Source organism: Plectropomus leopardus, chromosome 2 (genome assembly GCF_008729295.1).
Source record: "Plectropomus leopardus isolate mb chromosome 2, YSFRI_Pleo_2.0, whole genome shotgun sequence".
NCBI lineage: Eukaryota > Metazoa > Chordata > Actinopteri > Perciformes > Serranidae > Plectropomus > Plectropomus leopardus.
The window spans coordinates 3,290,598-3,314,365 of record NC_056464.1 but is presented as its reverse complement, the minus strand read 5'-3'; the positions used below and the strand labels follow the sequence as shown (position 1 = coordinate 3,314,365).

General features: G+C 41.2%; 1 protein-coding gene and 1 pseudogene across 1 annotated transcript; both read left to right on the top strand.

Annotated features, from left to right (window-relative positions):
• Positions 1-1,541: 1,541 nt before the first annotated feature.
• On the top strand, positions 1,542-9,576 carry LOC121950069 (acidic mammalian chitinase-like). The gene is given in 12 exon segments (XM_042495982.1): positions 1,542-1,566; positions 1,907-1,933; positions 2,035-2,239; positions 2,522-2,578; positions 3,816-3,981; positions 7,710-7,834; positions 7,929-8,052; positions 8,141-8,323; positions 8,458-8,574; positions 8,675-8,746; positions 8,748-8,808; positions 9,326-9,576. Coding segments are annotated over 12 exon segments (1,413 nt in total).
• A 2,158-nt stretch (positions 9,577-11,734) lies between these two features.
• On the top strand, positions 11,735-23,751 carry LOC121951251 (annotated as a pseudogene).
• Positions 23,752-23,768: the final 17 nt, after the last annotated feature.

Sequence of the window (23,768 nt, the reverse complement as noted above, 5' to 3'; positions counted from 1 at the left end):
ATTTAAATCAAAGTTTTTCACCAGTTGTAGCTATAAGACGCACTTTACACTGGCTGCTCATTTTACACCTTAAAGTGCTTTATTCAGCACAAAATTTTGAACTTCTTTACGTAGGTTACTTGCTCAGTAAATAATCTAGATGTCTATTTTTAAACTTTCATGTTGTACATCTTCAATAAAATGGACATTCCTGTTGACCTGGTGGTTTCCAGTGCACATTATGTAAACCAGGGGTTAACTAATTACAGCTCATGTACCTTCACAGAAAGGTTCCAACAATATTGTTCTAAGACAGTAGTCTGATACAGATTCTTTTGTATCTAAGCTGCTGACTGACAACATTTTGCACAAGGTTTAATATCTTTAAATATGACCGCAATAAGCACTCTTTGTTTTTCTCAGGGATGTGTGTTCTGGTCAAGATGGTAAAACCTCTGATGCAACATTTGACATGAAATTGGCTACTCCTTTAACCTGCTCCTGAAACTTAGCTCTTCGTAGCCATCACAGGTGCATCACTTGGACCCTTGGACTGATTCTGGCCTATGGGCCTTATGTTTGACACCACTGATGTAAAAAATGCCAAAAAAAAAGGAAGAAAGGTTCTCCAAGTTGCTTGAATAAAATGCTTTTATTAAGTCATTTATTTGTTTGTTTCTTCTTTTTTTTATTTAATAGTGATAACATTTAGGGCAAATGGATATCACAACATGGCTTTACATCAGTTTCACGTTCGGTTTCAATGATTAAACAGTTATTACAGACTCCAAATGTGTAAAATTATGAAAACCATGTAGCAAAGGGTGAAGTCATTAATTTACTCTATAAGGCAGAGCAATAGTGAAAATAAGTGCCAAGTACTGAATTGGAATAAAATGAAACCAAAACAGAGGTTGGAATCAGCCTATGTGTGTGTTTAGCAAGATAAAGAAACTATTAATTGATTTTTTTTAATGATCAATCATTTTTCAATTGATTAAAAGTTATTAATGAATTAGTTTATAGGTGATATTGTAGTCAAGTCACCATGACAATAGTAACAATAAGATACACATTCAAACAAAGCAAAAATATGAGGACTATGCTCCACAGTAAAAGGTCATTTTGGCTGATGAATGACTCGATAATCAACGTTCCGTTTAGTGACCTAAATTATTGGTTTGTGGGTTGAGTGCCTGCTGTGAACAGAGGGCAGCACTGAGTGAATTGTTGTCTACGTATCATATGGTTCAGACTTTGAAGGATCTTATCAAAACATGTCTCTAATAATCATAATTTATTGCCCCAATTTATCAGGGGCAGCTACACCTCCTCCTTTCTCTGTGCACAACTAACTATATAAGAGGCAGAACTTTGCTGCTGGTGTTTGGGTCTCTCATCAAGTCCCAAGGTGAGTGTACAAAAGAAAACAATTCCTCCAAGTATGACTTATAATTGTTATTATGTTGAGAATAGTGGCTTTTGTTGTTGCTTCACTCACTGACCCTGGTTCATTTTTTGTCCTGCAGTTATCCAGTGAAGTTGTGAGAAGTGAATTCAAGATGAGCAGGCTTACAATTCTAGCAGGTATTTTTTTTTTAAAATGTGATACTGTATGCATGTATTTCTCATCACTGACAGACTATGATATATATCATTTTGTCATCTTGATTGTTTATACTGTACTTTTGCTATGTTGGTCTCTTCTGTACTCATGTCGGCATGTCTGTCCTGAATCTTATCACCTTAAGTGAATCAAGGGTCTCAGGGCCAGAGGGTGTATATGCTGTACAGATTGTAAAACCCTTGAGGAAAATGTATGACTTTGGGCTTTATCAATAAAATTAGGTTGACTTGACATAGTATATTTTTAGATTTCAAAATGTATTTTAGTTTCTCTAACCATTTCTTCTCTAACCCTATACAGGCTTATGTCTAGTGATATGCCAGCTGGGTAAGTCGTAATACTTGATCAACCAGCACTTGATTTAGATTTTCGCTTGTATAAAATTACTTGAATTAGTGCTTATTTAAAGTTTTCCCCCTCCAACACAGGATCTGCCACCCAGATGGTGTGTTACTTTACCAACTGGTCCCAGTACAGACCTGGTGAGGGGAAGTACATGCCACAAGATGTGGACCCCTTCCTGTGCACCACCTTGATCTACGCCTTCTCCATGATCAACCATAACAACGAGCTGGTTACCTATGAGTGGAATGATGATGTCCTCTACAAGTCCTTCAATGCCCTGAAGACTAAGTAAGTGGCGAGAGTTGAAATAGGCTAAACTGCATTACCTCTGCAGAATTTTAGTGCCTTGGGCAAAAAAAAGCCATCATGCTTGCTTAAATTAGGACTTTGCTGACACAAGACCAAATCCCTAAGATTTTCTCTACTGTAAAAAGTAATTGCACTACTTGCACTACTAGCCTCGACAATACATTGTTCTGAACCTTTGTTTTGGTAACCTGTTATAAGCAACAGGCTTGACCAAAGTGTGATGGCATTGTCTTCATTGTCAATCCTCTGTGCTGTTTACAGAAATCCACACCTGAAGACTCTTCTGGCTGTTGGTGGATGGAACTTTGGTTCACGACAGTGAGTAACCATAATATTAATAATATTATTATAATTATATCATAATTTAAACCATAATGTATCACATGCTCATACACAAATACAGAGGACTGTATGTTACTTATGCTTTTACTACTGCATTCTTTTACTACTTGCATTCTGATTCTTATATGTGACAAAATGCAAAATTTTGGTTACTATCTTATTGTCCAGTCCCAATCCCATTTTAAAAAAAAAAAAAATTACCATTCAGAAGAGTGTAGTAAGTGATACTGTCTGAACAGTTTATCAAATAAGACAACCCTTCCCGACCCTGATGCGTCATCAGTATACTGGCATTAAAGAAAACATATGCAACTTGAGTTGCCGGACATTGTGATTATGCCATCTAATGCAGTGGTTATATTTTCAGGCAGCTTTTTGCAGTTGTCAGGACGCTCACAATTTGTATGCAACTTAAGTTTCACACTATCACTTGATGAAGTGAGTTATCACATAAAAAAGAGCACTGCTTATTACCAGGAAACTAGTATTGCTCTGTAGGCTAACATCCTACCTTGTCAGACTTTAGTAGTTAGCTTATTAGCTACCATGGCATTAGCCTACTGGCAATTTCTTTTGTTATGGTTGTTATAAAGAAACGGACCAGATTATATTGTAATGACAGTATAATAAGATAATGTGATGGTTGTTGTAATTTTTAATCAATCTATAACAAAGAAAATACATTTCTGGGTTTCTTGTGTTGCTCGTACAGACATCTTGCCGATGATTTTTCACAACAGCCAGTCTGAAGCATGCCCCTGAAAAGTCTCTGTCTGGAGGGCCACAAAGCCCTTGCACGTTGTTCTAACCCACTGTCCCAACAAGAATCAGGACACTCTACCCTTAGACTTTAAAGCGCAAAACAGAGTAGTAAGGGTTATGTGGGACAAGACATGTACTGGGGTTTAACCTTAGTTGATGCTATCTTTAAGAAACAGCACTGCCCCTCCTGTAGTACTAGTTTACTGTGCGTTTTGTACAAATCAACCAGTGTGGTTTGCTAGCTATAAAGCACATATGTAAATATTTCAAATGTATGTAATTAGCAACAATCAAAACCATTCAAAATATGAATCATGCATGCCATGCACACTGCGGTCAGTTATTTCCCAAAAGCTAAGGGCTGCTACATGCAAAAGGCTGTTTGGCTACTTTACAGAAACGGCTTTTCGAGCATACCAAGTATGATAACAGAACACAATCATCCCTGCAGGTTCTCCATCATGGTGTCCACTCCAGCCAACCGTCAGAAATTCATCCAGTCTACCATCAAATTCCTGAGAACTCATGGATTTGATGGTCTGGATCTGGACTGGGAGTACCCTGGTGCTCGTGGAAGTCCTCCAGAGGACAAACAGAGGTTCACTCTGCTCTGCAGGGTGAGAACAGATTTCTCTTCCTTGAGTCTCACGATTCAACTCACAGCTTTTATTGTTTAGTCAAAGTCAAAGTCAAAGTCAAAGTCAGCTTTATTGTCAATTCTACAGTATGTACAAGACAAACAGAGGATTGAAATTGCGTTACTCTCAACTCTCTGTGACAGAGAGTAGACATAAATATATATATATTAAAAAGAGATAAATAAAAAAACTGTACAATACAAACAATGACACATTAAAAATAGTTATAGTTGTGCAAATGTATATGGTAGTGCAATTAGAAAGAAAGAAGTTAGCTTATCGGCTGGTGGTGATTAAAGTGACTGTGTGTTGTTTTCCTGAGGGGAGGAGTTCACTTCGGTGAGAGTTTTTTAGAGTCCATGGTGCATACGTGTGTGTGTGGGGGGGGGGCACAGCAGGGGGGGGAACATTTCAGACTCCAGGGTGTGTGAGTGTGTGCGCGTGTGCGTGTGTGAGTGCGTGTGTGTGAGTAGGGGTGGGGTGGGGCAGCAGGGAGTTGTAGTCCAGGTGGTGCGTGTGTGTGGGGGGGGGCAGACCAGGGAGAGATTTCAGCGTCGGGGGGGGTGCAGAGCAGGAGAGGGGGGGTGGGCAGAGCAGGGATGGAGTTCAGCATCCTGACAGCCTGGTGTGGACAAAGCTGTCCCGCAGTCTGCTGGTCCTGGCCCGCAGGCTCTGCAGTCTCCTCCCTGATGGCAGCAGGCTGAAGAGGCTGTGTGACGGGTGGGTGGGGTCACTCACAATGCCAAGGGCTTTGCGGGTGAGATGAGAGGTGTAGAGGTCTTGGAGGGAGGGGAGAGAAGCACCGACGATCTTCTCAGCTGCTCTCACGATGCGCTGGAGGTTCTTCCTGCAGGATGTGGAGCAGGCGCCGTACCACACTGTGATGCTGCTGGTCAGGACGCTCTCGATGGTGCCTCTGTAGAAGGTGTGCATGATGGGGGCTGGGGCTCTAGCTTTCCTCAGTTTGCGGAGGAAGTAAGACGACGCTGGTTCGCTTTCTTGGCCAGCGATGTGGTGTTGATGGTCCAGGAGAGGTCCTCAGTGACGTGCACACCCAGTGGTGCTGCTCACCCTCTCCACCGGGCAATGGTAAGAGGAGCGTTTGGTGCTGCTCACCCTCTCCACCGTGGCATGGACACGTTGGTCCCTGAGAGGAGGGCGTGCTGGGGGCGTTTTTCTCCTGAAGTCCACAACAATCTCCTTCGTCTTCTCCACGTTCAGAGAGAGATTGTTGTGTTCACACCACAAGGTCAGGCGGCTCACCTCGCTCCTGTAGTCCGTCTCGTCGTCCTTGCTGATGAGACCCACCACAGTTGTGTCATCGGCGAACTTGACGAGGAGGTTGGAGCTGTGCGACGGTGTGCAGTCGTGGGTCAGCAGAGTGAAGAGGAGGGGGCTCAGCACACATCCTTGGGGGGCCCCCGTGTTCAGTGTGGTGGTGCTGGATGTGTTTCTGCCGACCCGAACTGCCTGAGGTCTCCCAGTCAAGAAGTCCAGCAGCCAGTTGCACAGTGAGGTATTTAATCCCAGCTGGTCCAGTTTTGTAATGAGCTGTTGCGGGATGATTGTGTTGAATGCTGAGCTAAAGTCTATGAGCAGCATTCTGACGTAAGAGTCCTTTTTGTCCAGATGTTTGAGGGCTGAGTGGAGGGCAGTGGAGATGGCGTCATCGGTCGAGCGGTTGGGCCGATACGCAAACTGAAAGGGGTCCAGGGAGGGTGGGAGGATAGTCTTGATGTGTTTCAACACTAGCCGTTCGAAGCACTTCATGAGGATGGGAGTGAGTGCTACCGGACGGTAGTCGTTGAAACAGGAGGGCGACGACTTCTTCGGGACAGGGATGATGGTGGTGGTTTTAAGGCATGTGGGGACAACAGCTTGGCTCAGCGAGATGTTGAAAATGTCCGTGAAGACATTCGTGAGCTCCCCGGCCAGTCCCTCAGCACACGACCAGGAATGTTGTCGGGACCAGAAGCTTTGCGAGCGTTGACCCTGCTGAGTGTCCTCCTCACACTGTCCGGGGACAGTGTCAACACCTGGTCGCCAGGAGGGGATGGAGATTTCTGTGCAGGTGTGCTGTTTTGTGCTTCAAAGCGAGCAAAGAAGTCATTTAGCTTATTTAGCAGGGAGGTGGAGCTGTCACAGGTCTGCGGTGGGGGCTTGTAGTCCGTAATGGTCTGTATCCCACGCCACAGGCTCTGCGCGTCCCTGCTGTCGCTGAAGCGATGAGCTATCCTCCTGGAGTACAGCTTCTTGGCCTCTCTGATGCCGCGTGACAGGTTGGCTCTCGCTGTCCTCAGGCCCTCCTTGTCTCCTTCTCTAAAGGCAGCGTTTCGAGCCTTCAGCAGCCTGTGGACCTCTCCTGTCAGCCATGGCTTCTGATTGGCCCGAACAGTGATGGTCTTTGTTACTGTTACATCATCGATGCATTTGGTGATGTACGCAGTGACAACATCTGTGTACTCCTGGAGGTTGGTGATGTTGTTGCAGGTGGCACCCCCTTTAAACACGTCCCAGTTTGTGGTGTCAAAGCAGTCCTTAAGTTCCTCCAAGGACCCTTCAGGCCACACTCGCACCTCTTTCAGAACTGGTTTGGTGACTTTAACCAGTGGTCTGTATGCTGGCATTAGCATAATAGTGATGTGGTCAGAGGCGCCGAGGTGGGGGAGGGGAAGGGCCTTGTAAGCTCCTCTCTGGGTGGTGTAAACCTGGTCCAGTGTGTTGTGTCCACGTGTTGGAAAGTCTATGTGTTTGTGTAGCTTCGGAAACACACTCTTTGGGTCTGCATGATTAAAATCCCCAGCCAGGATGAGGAAGGCATCTGGGTGGGCAGTCTGCTGCTCACTGACGTGTTGGTACAGTTCATTCAATGCCTCGCTCCTGTTGTTTTCACTGGAGCTTGGAGGGATGTAAACAGCAACAAGCAGTATGGCTGTAAACTCCCTCGGCAGGTAAAAGGGCCGGCATTTAATGACCATGAATTCCACCAGTAGTGAGCAGTGTTTGCAGATCACAGCAGCGTCACGGCACCAGTCATTGTTGATGTAAACACAGAGTCCCCCGCCGCGTGTCTTACCTTCCTCAGCGAGAGCTCTGTCTGCTCGATAGCAGCTTAGCTGCTCGAGCTGAATGGCGTGGTCCGTAACGCTGTTGTTGAGCCAAGTTTCCGTGAACACACAAACACAGCACTCTCCCACAGACTTCTGGGTTGTCCGTAGAAGGCGTAGGTAGTCCAGTTTATTATCCAAAGAGCGTACGTTCGCTAGCATGATGGTGGGGATAGCCGGCTTGTGTAGGCTAGCTGCTAGCCTGGCTCGGATACCTCCGCGCTTACCCCGCCTCTGCTTCCTCTGACGCCGCTTGTGTCGCCTCCACTGTGGGCGAGGTGCAGGACTGGGGGTCGGTGGAGTAGCAGGCCTCCGGAGCAGACCGCAGTCTCGTAGCTCTTCTTCTTGCACGGGGTTTAACTTGTGAAAACTGGTCCTGTCGACATTTAGCAGAAACGCCCGACTGTACTTGCGCTTGTAGACAGGTAGACGCAACGAAGACGAACAAAAACACTGTGACTCACACGACGAAAAGCACAAAAACTCTGTCACGTTGAGAGAGAGAGAAGCCGCTGCGTGTGCACGCGCCGCCATCTTGAATATCAATTTTATGTCAATTTTGACATCATTTCTTACTTCCCGGCTGGTCTTTATTTGCAGGAACTTGTTCAAGCCTTCGCAGCTGAGGCCAAGTCCACCAGCAAAACTCAGCTCATGCTGACTGCTGCAGTAGCTGCTGGAAAGGGAATCATTGATGGTGGATATGAAATTGCTGAGATTGCCAAGTGAGTGTTTTGTCATGAATACCCCATTGAGAGAAGAAACCAGGAGTTTTACAAAGGATTTTTCAATGACTATTTCTTTACCCTCTATCCCCAGGGAACTGGATTTCATCAATGTGATGACATACGACTTCCATGGAACTTGGGAGCAGTTCACTGGACACAACAGCCCACTGTTCCGTGGATCCCAGGACTTTGGTGACCTCATCTACTTTAACACTGTAAGTGGACATCAGAAACTGAAGAAAATGAATTACAAGGATACCTTTTTCAAGACTATTACTTGACCTCTTTCATCAATATTTGTAGGACTTTGCCATGAAATACTGGAGAGACAACGGCACCCCAGTGGAGAAGCTGAGGATGGGATTTGCCGCTTATGGCCGTACCTTCCGTCTGACATCATCACACACTGGCGTTGGAGCCCCAGCTAGTGGCCCTGCATCAGCTGGACCATTCACACGTGAAGCTGGATTCTGGTCCTACTATGAGGTACAGTTTAGATAGAACCCCCAAACCACTGATGTGTAGTATACATTGACTACATTGGCATTTAATGGCTTGTGTGAAGACAAAGTACAAATTAACTGTAAAGCAACACCAACCTCATGATGTCTTTGGTCTAGATCTGTGGATTTGTGAAAGGAACCACCATTCAGTGGATTGAAGACCAGAAGGTACCTTATGCCACCAAGAACAATGAGTGGGTGGGATTTGACACCAGGGAGAGCTATGAGATCAAGGTAGATGGCACAACAACTCTGTATGTTTTAACACATTCACAGCCCAGCTAAAATATTAATACCAATTTTGAGGTATATATATTTTTATTTGCCCCAACAGGTGCGTTACCTGCAGGAGCAGAAGTTTGGTGGTGCCTTTGTGTGGGCCCTTGATTTGGATGACTTTGCGGGAACGATTCTGTGGAGAGGGCAGTCACCCTCTGCTGGCTCATCTCCGCAAACTTCTTGATATTGGTAAGTCCAAAGAATTTTTATGCAGATGATGTTAGACTATGGTCAAGACAGATAATAATGTCTGCCATCTTTATTTGTCTGGTGATAGCTAATCATTAGTCTACCCCTATTATGATCTTATTTTATATCAGTATTTTATTAATTTTAATTTTATATAAGTTTATATAAATTCTCTTTGGCTACCATATTAAACATTCTAGCTTAGTTTAATCTTATCCTCTTATAATTAAATCTTGTTTAAAATGGCATCAGGTATTTTTGTTACCAGCTTGGATGGGTATCTCTCAACTAGACATGTAAAAATGATCAAAATGTACCTTTAAACAGGTACTTTGACGGGTTTTCCATTACTTTACTGTAAGCCTTGACAATGAGCAACGCTCTTAGTAACTTACTGAAGTAATAAAGTAATGTATATTGCTGTTTGTCTCATTAAAATCATAGTCAGTGTGTGGAAAAACATAAATAAACATTTACTTATCTGTTTCAATCTCCTCTCTCTTTTTCAACCATTCAGAGCTGCCTCCACTGCCCCCTACCACCACTCCAGAACCTGGTGCTAGCACCATATCCCCTTCAACCACCACTACCACCACCACCACCCACGCCCCGGGATCTGGCTTCTGCAATGGCAAACCTGACGGCCTGTACGCCAACCCAGATGACAAGAAAAGCTTCTACATGTGTGCTGGTGGCATCACCCACGTGAGGTACTGCGGAAATGGATCTGTCTTTGATGACAGCTGCAAGTGCTGCGTCTGGCCTTGAGCCATGAGTGGAGACAATGTGTATTATAACTGATGCAGAAGTCTACTATTAAGCAGACTGTTAAAGTTCTCTTTGTCCTCTGTAAACTATACAATCATTTATCTAAATGAGTCTGTTTTGAGTCTTGTATAAAAATAATGTATGTTCTTGTGAAATATGTAACATAGATCACAGATTGCAAATAAAAGCACTGAAGTACTTTAGTACAAGTTGTTGAGCACTGGCTGGTCATTTCAAGCTATGTATGGTCTTATATGTGAAAGGCTGATGGGCGTGAGTAGAATATTTTTTCGCAGTAATAGTGACACATGTACAGTTTTTTGGTATGAGGAGAATCTGAAGATGCTGACGACACTTAACGATTTTTTGTTGTCACCTTCCTCCAACATTTGTATAACCTGTCACCACTGCCTTTAATGAAAACAAGACCAGGCCCTTAGTGAGGCTACATTTACACTACAGAGCTTAATGCTCAGTTCCAATAACTGTCCCATGTCTGATCTTTCTGTCTGGACTGCTCACATTCATGTTTGAAGTGTTCCATATCTGATCATATCTGAATCAGCATGAGCAGCCATCTGCCTTGAAATACCTCTCATTCAAAGAAAAACAAAATGTCACGTTTGCAAAAAAAGGTACTTTTATGGAAATAATAAATGACTTCATGGTGCAAGTTTCACCTCCAGAATGATCACCATAGTAGGAAGGTCCAAATATGTCATTCTGCCTATTAAGTAGCCATGTGTTTCTGTTTGGTGTTTTTGGAGAAATAGCCCTTTGGAGCAATATGGCATTTGTTTTTGGGACAGATTAAGCTTTCAGTCCACTAGTTCTATTAGCGTTGTTGTGAAAGAAGGTCGCAAAAAGTCGGGGTCTCTTAAAGTAACTGTTCCACCGAAACCCCATAATAAGCAGAGGAATGTGGGAATAATTGGAACCGGTACTGAGAGCAACATTGGAGTGGTGACAACAAAGCTGGTGAATGTGTTTGCCACTAGGTTCTCTCCCACTCTTGATGCAGACACGCTACGTGACTATTTATCTGAGAAACTGGAGAATGAAACAGTGATGTGTCGGAAGATCGAGTCGACCCGTAGCAGGTACGGCTCATTTCACATCACTGCTGAATGTAACAATGTTGCTGATATGTACGATCCAAAACTCTGACCCGCCAGGACTTATGTTCGCCGCCATGGTACACCTGCAGCTCCACACGAGAGCCAGTCTGCATAGCAGCTGCTATGATATGAAGTAATCTCCCTATGAACATCTGTGTCGTGTCTTACAATGCGCGTGGGCTGCGTGTTGGCCACAGTGAAACTGATAAATCACGCCGTGTTGTTGTGGACAAATTGATGGAGAGATGTGACATTCTGTGTGTCCAGGAGATGTTGCTGGCTAAACAAGATCTGGAAGGACTAAATTCTATACATAGGGACTTTCATGGGGCAGGTGAATCAACAACTGATCTAAGTGCTAAAGTCATCAGGGGGAGGATTCCAGGCGGGGTAGCGACGATGTGGAATAAAAAATATGACCAGTTGGTCAATGTTATAAGATTGGGAGTTGACTGGGCTATTGGGATTGAGCTGTGTTGTAATGATAAGAAGATAATAATTTTGAATGTCTATACGCCATATGAGTGTACAAAATGCGGATGAGTATCTCAGTAGATTGGCATTTATCATGTCTTTTATTCAGGATAATCCTTCTACTTGTATTTATGTTGTTGGTGACATGAATGCTGATGTAACTGATGCCAAACTCTTTATTTGGTAATCATTTAATTCTGTTTTGTTCAGACAGTGGATTGATTTTATCTAGTAAGGTACTATTGCCAAATGATAGTTATACTTATATCAGCGAGGCCTGGCACTCTACTTCCTGGCTAGACCACTGCCTCTGTACAGTGGATGCCCACGACTCCATTGATATGATGAAAATTGATTATGATCTGGCTACTACAGACCATATACCTTTTCTCATGGTGCTGAATACAGGCAACTTACCAGTGTTGGTGCCTGTGGATAATGGCATTGATGTAGGGAAAATAGATTGGTCAAAATTGTCTAAGAAAGATCTTAATAAATATGCCAATCATTCTGATGTATTGCTGGGTAATATTAAGGTCCCAAAAGATGCCCTATTGTGTCGGGATATGAACGGTAAGAATGTACAACACTGTAAGGAATTATGTTCCCTGTATGAAGCTATTGTGGAGTCTCTCGGTATCTCGAGCAGGCCCCTATATAAATATAAGACAAAAGTGTGCAATGCTAAGCCAGGCTGGAAGGATCATGTAGAAGAGCTCCATGAAGAGGCTCGAAATGCTTTTAAAAAATGGGCTGAGTCAGGCAAAAGTAGGCAGGGCCCCTTGTTTGAGAATAAAAAATGCACTAATACTAGATTTAAATATGCACTTCGCTATATTAAAAGAAACGAAAATACTATGAGGTCAGATTCACTGGCAAGGAAGCTGCAAAAAAAATAATGTTAATGACTTCTGGAAAGAAATAAAAAACTATTAATAATTGCAAAACATCTCTTCCATCTAATATAGATGGTGTGAGTGGTTCTGATGAAATTTCACAGTTGTGGCAGAAACAATATTATGAACTGTTAAACTGTGTAAAAAGTAATCTGTTTGCAGTGGATAATGTAGAGTTTAACGATGATGTTATTGTCACTTCTGCTGAAGTCCATGAAGCAATATTGAAGTTAAGAGAAATAATTCTACAATTCTACAATTCTACAATTTCATTTAGCAGACGCTTTTATCCAAAGCGACGTACAACACAAGCAAGAATTTAGACTTAAGGAAAAAACCCTTAGTAAGTGCAAAAAGTGCTTCAGGTGTGATTGGTCACAGGTATTGCCGTCTAGTGGCAGAAGAAGTGCCGCACAGCCCCCACCCCCACCCAGTAATAAGGCCTGTGGTCTGGATAATATTACAGCTGAACATCTTAAGCTTGCCAGTAAGAAACTGTGTCTCCTGGTGGCTTTATGCTACACAGGTTTTTTTTGTCCATTGAGTGTTACCTGAATCTATGCTGTCTGTTGTGTTAGTACCAGTTATCAAAGATAAAGTGGGGAAGCTGAACAGTTCAGATAATTACAGGCCCATAGCTCTGGCTAGTGTCATGTCCAAAGTACAGGAGACAGTTCTACTATGTAGACTTGAGAGGTACGTCCTGTCTACTGACAACCAATTTGGTTTTAAACGAAAGCATGGCACTGATTTATGTATTTTTGCATTAAAGGAAATTTTAGATAAATATAATAGGCAAAATTCCACAATGTTCATGTGCTTTATTGATGCTTCTAAAGCATTCGATCGTGTTAATCATGAGAAACTATTTGCAAAATTGTCTAAAAGTGGGGTCCCTGGTTTTTTAATTAGAATCCTGGTTTATTGGTACTCACATCAGACAATGAGAGTGAGATGGGGGAATGTAACATCTATTCCCTTCCATGTGACCAATGGTGTTCGCCAAGGCGGAATTTTGTCTCCTTTTCTTTTTAATATGTATATGAATGATTTGTCTTTGATTCTGAATGCATGTGATACAGGCTGTAGGGTTGGTGATTCACTAATTAATCACCTTATGTATGCAGATGATTTGGTCATTTTTAGCCCATGTAGTGCTGGTCTCCAACCGCTTCTGAGAATATGCACACAGTATGGTACTGACTTTGATATAAAATACAACGCTAAAAAGAGTAAGATCATGATTGTCAGAAGTAGAGAAGACAGACGGTCAACCTTCCTTGACTTTTATCTGTCTGGCACTGCACTTGGTGCGTGCAGTGAGGTTACATATTTGGGCTATGTTATTGCAAATGACCTGTCTGATGACCAGGATATTTATAGGCAGCGTCGGAAGCTGTATGCACAAGCGAACATGTGCTCTGTTTCTATGAAGATCTCACTCTTTAGAGCGTATTGTACACCTTTGTATACTGCCTACCTGTGGTGTCGTTATAAACAAGACAGCATTAGAAAACTCACAGTGGCCTACAATGACAGCATGAGGCTGCTGCTGAGAGCTCCAAGAAGCTCCAGTGCAAGCCATATGTTTGTCAGTGTTGGGGTACCTACCTGTTCTGCTGTTTTACGTAACCTGATGTGTAGGGCATCTGAGTCAGAAAATGACACAATGCTGTTTTGACTAACCCTGTATGCAGTTCTGTGAGATTTTGTTCCAGACTGTGGAACCACTGGCGAACTTGTCTGTATGTTAGACACTGAACATTGTGGAAGGCTCTGTTTTTGTTTTGTTGTTGTTGGGGTTTTTTTGTTTGTTTTTGTGGTTTACTGGGTTTTGTTTGTTTGTTTGTTTTTTCCCTTCTTCTTTTTAACTGTGATATGGATCCCACTGGGTCTGAAATAAAGAATAAAGTAAGTAAAGTATTAGTAGCCATTGCTGGTGCAGTGGAAGCCACTTATAGTGATCAACTGCTTATTTGGATGAGAGAGCTTGGGAATGAATCATTCCCAGACAAATACTGTTTAAATGATTCGCTTCCCATGATACTTTGCCCTGCTGTAATCCTTCTGCTTCCAGCTGGCTATTTGAGGCAGGTGCTGTGTGCACATTGAAATCATGATGGTAAAAAAAAAAGTCATTTTCTCTCATGAAAAACATTGTCTCCTCAAAGCATATGGCTCCTAGTAATGGAGACAGAAAAAAAAGTGCACAGATAAAGCACTTGTGATTGAGAGAGTTGCCATGTGGGTTGATAATGCCCAGTCACATGTTCTATTTTGAGACAATCAACAAAATTCAGCAAATAGCAAAGTTGCCCATTTCATTACTTTATATTCGTGTAGTTAATATACAAATTTCAATTACATAATAATCTGCATGAGAAATAAAGAAAATAAAAGGCAAAAAAGTGTCTGGGAGTCAAGCCCTATTGGCTAGTGCCTGGGGCAGCTTACTGCAGCAGTGGTATGACAAGTGCAGCCTTTTGTTGTTTCAACGTACTGCTCTGACACTGTATGGCAAGTGATGTGCACCTGCGCAGTAAGGTATAATGAGGCAAAACCATAAATGTATTTGAAAAAAAAAAGAATTCTTATATGACCATTCCCACAACGGTCCTATTGGCCAGTGATCTGATGGAAAAAATCAGATCTGTCGAGCTGCTTATCATTAAAATCAAACCATAACCTATATGTGGACAAATAAACAGCTCACCTCTAATGTATACAAGCCTATACCATCTGAAAGGCACATGATGTAAACACACACATACCTGGTTTGATTCTTGTAAAGACTGATTGTAAAAAGGCTCTCTTTCTCTCTCGCCCCATCTTGCTGCATGGTGCATCCTTATTTCCACTATAAACTACACAGTGACTGCAAAATGCCAAGTTTAAAAAGTCATGGTAAAATTCTCATTCACACTCATTTATTTGATGCACTTTTAAATTTAGAATTGGTAACAAAGAGATCGGAGAACTTTACCTTTATGTCAGTTTTTATGTTTCATTTTATGCTAAATCAGTGATTTAGCATAATTATGACCACCATGTAGCACAAAATGATGTCATCAAATTGCTTGTAAATACTTCAAATTACTTATGCAAAGCAAAAGTGAGAATAGGTGCCAAGTTTTTAATATCCATAATTAATCAAACGACAGCAGCATAATTCCACCTCAGTATGATAGACTGTGTTGCAGTATCTGGGAAGCAAAAGAGGGATGACAGGTGTGACCTGCAACACTAGTAGCTCTAGTGTGACATATAGCATATACATTGGCAGCGCTCTCTAAACAATAACAACGGCACAACATGCCAATGACATTCATTTACTGTCTCTGTTATATTGGGGATGACGTTATCCTCTGCTGGAAGGGTAAGGAGCTCCTAAATCTCATTGTTTTCCCAATTTGCGGACATGCTCACTGCTCACCTTTAAGGTAGCCACGAACTGCTTATAGCTACTTTATAAATCTCTGGTGAGTGGGATTCCCGCATAACACGTTGTCAAAATGCCAAACATGTCCTGCCCAGGGTTCCCTCCGCCAACTGTCCTGTTTACACAAACTCCCTTTCTACTCTGGTACTACCTTCTGTGGGGACTAAACAGTAGAAAAACTCTGTCACCCTATTCCACACTCAGTGTAAAAGGAGCTAATGTCTCTTGATTGTTCCTTTACTCCAACACAGGATCTGGCACCAGGATGGAATGCTACTTCACCAACTGGTCCCAGTACAGACCTGGTGAGGGGAAGTACATGCTGTAATATGTGGACCCCTTCCTGTGCACCACCTTGATACTCAATCATTGACCAAACAATGAGCTGGATACCTATGAGGAGTTATGAAATCCTCTACAAGGCTTTTAATGCCCTGAAGATCAAGTAAATGGCCAGAGTTGAGATAGATTGTATCACATAAATGAGAGGCCAGAAGTCAGGCTGAGGTGCAGTACCTCTGGAGTTAGCAGAATTTCAGTGCCTTGCACAAGAAATTATCAGTAGGGTAATACCTGCTGAAACAATGACTCAATCCCAGAGATGTTCCCTACTGTAAAATGTAAAAGATGTAGCAGGATTTAGGATCACCTTAAAACTTAATTTCTTCTAAAACTACGTTTAAGAAAAATAACAATAAAGTTACCTTGTACCTTGTATATTATCCACTTGAGCTTTAATGATATATTGTTCCAGAACCTGTTACAAGCAGCTACAAGTTTGAACAGTGTAATGGAAATATCATGGACTCAGTCCCAGATATTTTGTCTATTATAAAAAGTAATTGCACTACTTGAGCCTCAACAATACATTGTTCTGAACCTTTGTTCTGAAACCCGTTACATGCAACAGGCTTGACCAAAGTGTGATGGAATTGTCTTAACCAACCCTCTGTGTTGTTTACAGAAATTCCCAACTAAAGACTCTTCTGGCTGTTGGTGGGTGGACCTTTGGTCCACAACAGTGAGTAACAACAACAATGTATCACATGTTTATACACAAATCCAGGCTGCACAGAGGTATGTTATAAATGCTCCAAGCATAACATTCTTGAAACATCCCAAAAGGACTCCAGTTAATTCTTAAGAGTAACAAAATGTCTATATATCTATAATTTTGTTTTTGTTGGTAGGTAACTGTCCAGCAGGCCAATTTAGATGATGTTATCTTTAACATAGGTAAACCATGTTGTTTGCTAGCTATTAAGCTCTTATGTAAAAATTAAAATGAATTATTCACATAACACATTCCCAATCAAAACCATACCTTACCAAAAACTGATCATGCATGCTTTTCCATCTCCAGTTAGTTCCTTCCCAAAAGCTAAGGGCTGCTAAAGGCTAAAGACTCTTAGTCTACTTTATCAAAAAGATTTTTGGATCGTACAATGTATGATAACAGAGCGCAGTCTTCCATGCAGGTTCTCTATCATGGTGTCCACTCCAGCCAACCATCAGACATTCATCCAGTCTACCATCAAATTCCTGAGGACTCTTGAAGGCCTGGATCTGGACTGGGAGTACCCTGGTGCTTGTGGAAGTCCTCCAGAGGACAAACAGAGGTTCACTCTGCTCTGCAGGGTGAGTACAAATTTCTCTTGATTAAGGTCCTTGCTCACACTCCTTGCTACTGTTCAATGGTTCACATCAATTTTGACTTTATTTCTTACTTCCTTGCTGGTCTTTATTTGCAGGAACTTGTTCAGCTGAGGCCAAGTCCACGGGCAATCGTCAGCTCATGCTGACTGCTAAAGTGTCTGCTAGGAAGGAAACCATCAATGGTTGATCTGAGATTGACAAGTAAGTGAGCTGTCATGAATCCCCTGTAGCAATTACATAAGTAGATATAACAATTAGTGTTAATTAATTATTAATGGTTAATCAATAAATTAAGTTCACCCAAGTCCTGGGTGACACATGAATTGGTATAAAGACGAAGGAGAGTGATGGGACTTACAATCAGTTTTATACTGAATAACAGAATTTAAAAACCTTGGAGCACCACCCATCAAAATAGAAAGGTTGATAGCCAATTTGTCTAATTTATTAATCTAGTCTCATAAACTGAAGGCTGCTTCAAAGTTCTTTTTATAAAAGTATATTGTCACATGACATTTCAATTGAAGCACTTTTTTATTGTGAATATAAAAATTAGTTATTTGGTCTCTCAGGTCTGTCTGGCGGTTCATTGGGTCTTTGGAGAAAGCTCAGTTATGAGGGTTGTTTCCCACAAGAATTATTAATTTAGTAGAAATGTTAATCTGTGATCATAAATCATTCTTGATTGCTGACTCTCTCCAGGCCGGATTGTTAGTTCAACTAGGCACTCACCCTCCATCAGTGATTCAGAGGTCACGTAAACAATTTCTGAGAGAAATTTCAGTTGTAGTTAAGGATTTTAATATTTTCTTATGTTCAGCAATTGTCATCATTATCCAATACAACATCCTGAGAGAGAAATTTGCAATGTCTGTTTCTTTCCTCCCTATCTACAGGGAACAGGATTTTATCAATGTGATGTGATATCAATGTGACCTTTGGCTTCAGTGGAGCTTGGGAGCAGTTTACTGGACACAACAGCCCACTGTACCATGGATCCCAGGACTTGGGTGACCTCATGTACTTAAACACTGTAAGGTGTGGTATTTAATGGCATGTGTGTAAAGAAAAAGTACAACTGTAAATCTACACAAACCTTATGATGTCTTTGGTCTAGATCTGTAGCTTCCTTAAAGGCACAACTATTCAGTGGATAGAGTACCAAATGGTTCCCTATGCCACCAAGGACAGTGAGTGGGTGGGATTTGACAACAAGGAGAGCTTTCAGATCAAGGTAGGTGGTACATGAAATCTATATTTTATCACATTCACAGCATATCTAAACCAATTTTGATTTATTTTTGCTCCAACAGTTGCATTACCTTAATGAGAAGACGTTTGGTGATGCCTTTGTGTGGGGACTGGATTTGGAGAGGACGGCCACTCTCTGCTGTATTATCTCAACCGTCTTTTTAATAATTGTAAGTCCATGGCATTTTTATTCAGATGTTATTAGATTATGGTCAAGACTGAAAGAAATGTCTGCCATCTTTAGTAGTCTGGTTATTGATTTGTATTTTCCCTACTGTTTTCCTGTTGGAAACCTCATGGTTAAAAGTATTACAATGGCTATCAGGAATAATTAATATAAATTGCAAATAATCATGTTAGAATATAATGATATTTATCCCAACCTATCTATCCTAACCTACCTTGCCTAAATCTGCTCTTTTTTACATCTTTAATTTAAAAAGAAAAACTATAAAATCAATCGAGACTTTGTCTTCTGTGAGCATTGATCACTCTCATTGGCTGTTAAACACTATAATGTCACAGCTAAAAAAGGCATTACTCTTTCTGTCACAGCTACACATATAAATAGATTATACAGTTGACCTGGCCTTCAAAGCAAAATGGCTGACAACAAAAAACTACTAGATGATGGCCAAATCATAAAAAGGTAACTGAGGGACAAGAGAGGCCTTCCTGACCACAGACAAAGGAACAAAGCAAACATGTCCAGTGGGACCTTTGAGTTTCCTCTGTGTGTGTAGTTATGTTTGATAGCCAAGCTAGAGTACATGTGTACTTGATCTATGCTGTATTTAAGTGGCAGGTAACCACAAACAAATAAAACAATAAAACTCACTGAATAACATCAAATCAATACATGCATACGTACATTGACATAAGCTTAACAGTTTTGCTTAGACCGTATTGTTACTGTGCCATGAATGGAGCAGAGAAAGCGATGTTTGGAGTGTTGCTTTTGTTAGCTGAAGGTTGCCCAATGTCGATGAGCCTGGCTTTGAAGAAGTCGGTAGTCTTTTGCTGTGCTGTATTCAGATAGGAGCTGCTCTTTGACCTTACAGAGTTAGAAGTTTGGCACTTACACGGCTTTGATCAGCTTTGCTTGGAAAGTTAGCTGGCAGACTTTGTGTCTGGCTGCTGGAGCAAACTTCTTTACCAGAAAGCTGCCTGAAGAAAGACATTGAGGTTCTGCAATAAAAGCAGACAATGGAGTCGAAAGAGTATTCTCTGCTGTTCTTGCAACAGCAAGGTGTGAAGGAGTAGAAGAGGGGCAGGTAGCTCCTACCGCCCCAAAGACTCTCCTTATTGGAGGTCCCAGGAGAGAAAAACAGAAGAATTCAAGAAGTTTAGCCTTCATTTGCCTGGTGACATCACAGGGTCACGTGCCACAGGAACCGAAACCAGTTTTGGGACACTGAGTTAATTTGTTTTTTATCAGAAAATCAAGGAGGAAGAGGCCACAGCTGTCATTTTAAGTGGCCTGAAGTTAGAGGAAATGTCACTTTACAGATATTATATTCTCATACTTTAAAGGGATACTTCATTTTTATTTTGTGAGGCAAGACATGACAGGGGTAGGAAATGTGTACAGATGAAGAGTGTCCTGTCCTGATAGCGTGTGGAACTCCCTGTCGCTGAATGACGTAAATAGAACGTTTTGCATCATTTGACAAATTTTGGCATGCAGATGGCAGGGAGCTCGAGGGGACTGGATGCACGAGGGGGGACATCTTAACGTCATTAATCTGCAGGCACTCTCCATACTGTGGCAAGATAGACAGGGTTGAAAATTAGCAAAATTTCCCTTTAAGTCTTATTTCAGTAAGTTCCCAACTTAAGTAAGTCCCAACTTGAACACGAGGAAATCTCTCAACTACATACATATAATACAGAAATTTGGCTTCAGAGAATCATTTATGAATTGGATAAGGGCACTATACACATCGCCTACAGCCACTGTCACCACTAGTGGATTAATATCACACAGTTTCAGTATGCACAATGGCACTAGGCAAGGATGTACTCTCTATTCATCATGTTTTGCTATATTCATTGAACCGCTTCCAGCTGCTATAACACAAAATAAAAAAAATCAAAGGCAAAAACACTTCCACCACAGAACAAAAAGTCTTTCTTTATGCTGATGATGTGTTACTCCTTCCCCAGGACTCCCATCCATCCTTACATGAATGTCTTGCAGTTATCAGATCATACTCAGAGCTCTCCAATTACTCAGTTAACTGGTCAAAATCAACCATCCTACCACTCACCACTGACAGATGGGATGTGGCTGTCCAGTCATCACATTCCCACAGGTAATATCAGGTATCCAGGTATAAATATTTCTGCCAAGCTGTCAGAGCTGTTCACCCTTAACTTTACACCATTACTCAAATCAATTCAAGATGACCTCAACCGCTGGACCAACCTACCCATTTCACTCTCTGAAAGAATTTCCACTGTAAAAATGTCAGTTTGGCATTGGGAATAACCACTTCTTACAATACATGCTATTAATATTTGTATTCACCTCAAAACGTAATAATATTCTCAACAACCAAATGCAGTCCACGCCAATAGAGACATTTTTAAAAATTACAGGCTCCAAAGAATTATTATCAAGAATTTACACCTTCCTCAGCAGTTTAAATACCTCCATCTCCCTCCCTGTCTCTAAATAGGAACTTGACCTATCCATAAGTACCAGTGCCGACTTCTGGACCCAAATCTGTAAAAACATCTTCATCAACGGTAAAACCTCCAACCTCCAACTTATACAGTACAAAATTATTCATCGAGTACACTACACGGGTGAAAAATTACACAGAATGGGTTTTACTGACTCTGAAAAACTGAAAAATGCACACACTGTTCACTAAACACCATAGACAATCCCATGCATGCTCTCTGGCACTGTGCACTAGTAAGGCAATTTTGGATCAAAGTCACAGAACACCTCACTCACATGCTGGACTGCCACATCCCCTTGCACCCCAGATCTGCATATTAGGAGACATATCAGCATTAAATCTAAATCACCATACATCAAGCTTACTCCTCACCGCCCCAACTATCACCAAGAAAACAATACTACTAAACTGGAAATCTAAAAAATTCACCTTACAGTCACACACTGGAAAAACTTAATAGATCACATATCCATGGAAATGACAGCCCCACTCATCAAAAAAATATCTGACTTCCACAAATCCTGGTCCACAGCCATCAACAAACTAACCACTACTGTTGCCTGATTTCCAATCCACCATATGTTCCAAAGCACATAAATCAACTCAACACAATCATCTTAGCACTTACTTTATATTCTCATTTCACTCAGACCATATACATATTTACCTGAACACTCACACACACACACAAATACACACATACACACGCGCACACACACACTCCTGCATACACACTCCGCCTCCCCTTTTTTTCTTCCACTTATTAATTTCACTGTCACTTTTTTCTCTTCTTGTTTTTTGTCTTTCCTTTTTATTCTATTTTAGCAAACAAGACTTACTTATCTGACAATAACGTCCTATATCCACTCTCATGTTGTTTTTCTTTTACTAGTAACCAATCAAAAATGAAAATATATACATATGCTTTTTTTTATCTTATTATTTTTTATTTCTCTCTGTCTCTTGTCACTTAGATACATATTCATTTGTTTGATTATTGTTGTTTTTTGGTTTGTTTGTTTGTTTTTCTCCTACTAATTTTTGCCTCATATCATTTTCCCAGTGAATGCTGGATGTCACAATATGACAAAGTCCACAGAACCACATCGTCTGCAAAGGGCAGAGATGCGATTCAAAGCGCCTCAGACCAGACTCCTTCCTCACCCCGGCTTCACCTTGAAATCCCGTCCATGGATATCACAAACAGAATCTGTGTCAAGGGACAATCCTGGCTGAGGCCAACACCCACTGGAAACGTATTTAACTTTGTGCTGAGTATGCTCACACAGCTCTTAGTTTGCTTATACAAGGATCAGATGACTTGGAGCAGTGACCCCAGAACCCTGTATTCCCACAGAACCCCCTACAGGACTTGCGGTCATGCGGTCATATGGTCTCTCCAAGTCAACTAAACACATGTAGACTTGATGGTCACTCCTGCTACCCCTCTGCTCCTTGTAGAACCAGTAGGAATGCCAAAAGGTCCCTAGTATCTAAGCTTCTACATCAAGACCTAATCGGGATTAATCCCCAGCCATTACGGGAGGAGGCCTGGAAAAGAAAAACTGCCTACAGAATGGCTATCACAAAACAAAAAAACCCCAAACCTTGTGCTCTCAGTCTGTCTGGCCTTCATCAATGACCTGTGTGCCCATTATGTGGAAATGCAAAGACTTGCTAAGACAGAAGCAGAACAGAAAGTTCAGGTTATATCTATTTCTCTGACAATTTCCACAAATACAGAATAGAACATGTGATTATTATTGAAAGAATGATTACATAAGATCATGTGTGAAAATAATTATTATATAAAATGTTGTGTGGAGTATAACAAAAAGATTGATTATATAATATCACATGGCATATAATAAAAAAGAATGATTATGTAAGATTTTATTTTGATAGATGAATATATGGATTGTGACCACCATGCACTATAACACAATGTGATTAAATGAAGTTACAGGTTTTGTCAGAGCAAAAGTGAAAATCAATGCCAGGAATTTAATTTTACCAAAATTACCCCAAAAAGGGGGTGGAGCCAGCTAATGTTTGAATTTTACAGGGTATATAAACTATTATTTTTGTATTTAACGATGATTTTTTTTCAATTAATTGTATCTAATTAATACATTTAAAAGTGATATTTTAATTTCTTGTCCAGTCACCATGACGAAAGTTACAAAACGACCCTTATCCAAACAAAGGTTAAATATGAAGACTATGTCCTTTGGCTGATAATAAATATGATAATATGTTATCTATTCATTGACCTAAACATCAACCTGATCATGTGTTGAGTGCATGCTGTAAACAGATGGCTGAACTGAGTAAATTATTGTCTACAAAGCCTATGGATCAGACATTATAGGATCTTATCAAAATATGTTTTTAATAACCATAACATTTATTACTTGAATTTATCAGAGGCCACTACACCTCCTCTTTTCTCTGAGTGCAACTAACTGTATAAAAGGCCAAACTTTGCTGCTGGTGTTTGGGTCTCTCATCAAGTCCTAAGGTGAGTGTACAGGGGAAAAGACTTCCTCTAAGTTATGATTTATAATTGTTATTATGTTGAGAATAGTGGCTTTTGTTGTTGCTTCACTCACTGACTCTGGTTCACTTTTTGTCCTGCAGTTATCCAGTGACGTTGTGAGAAGTGAAT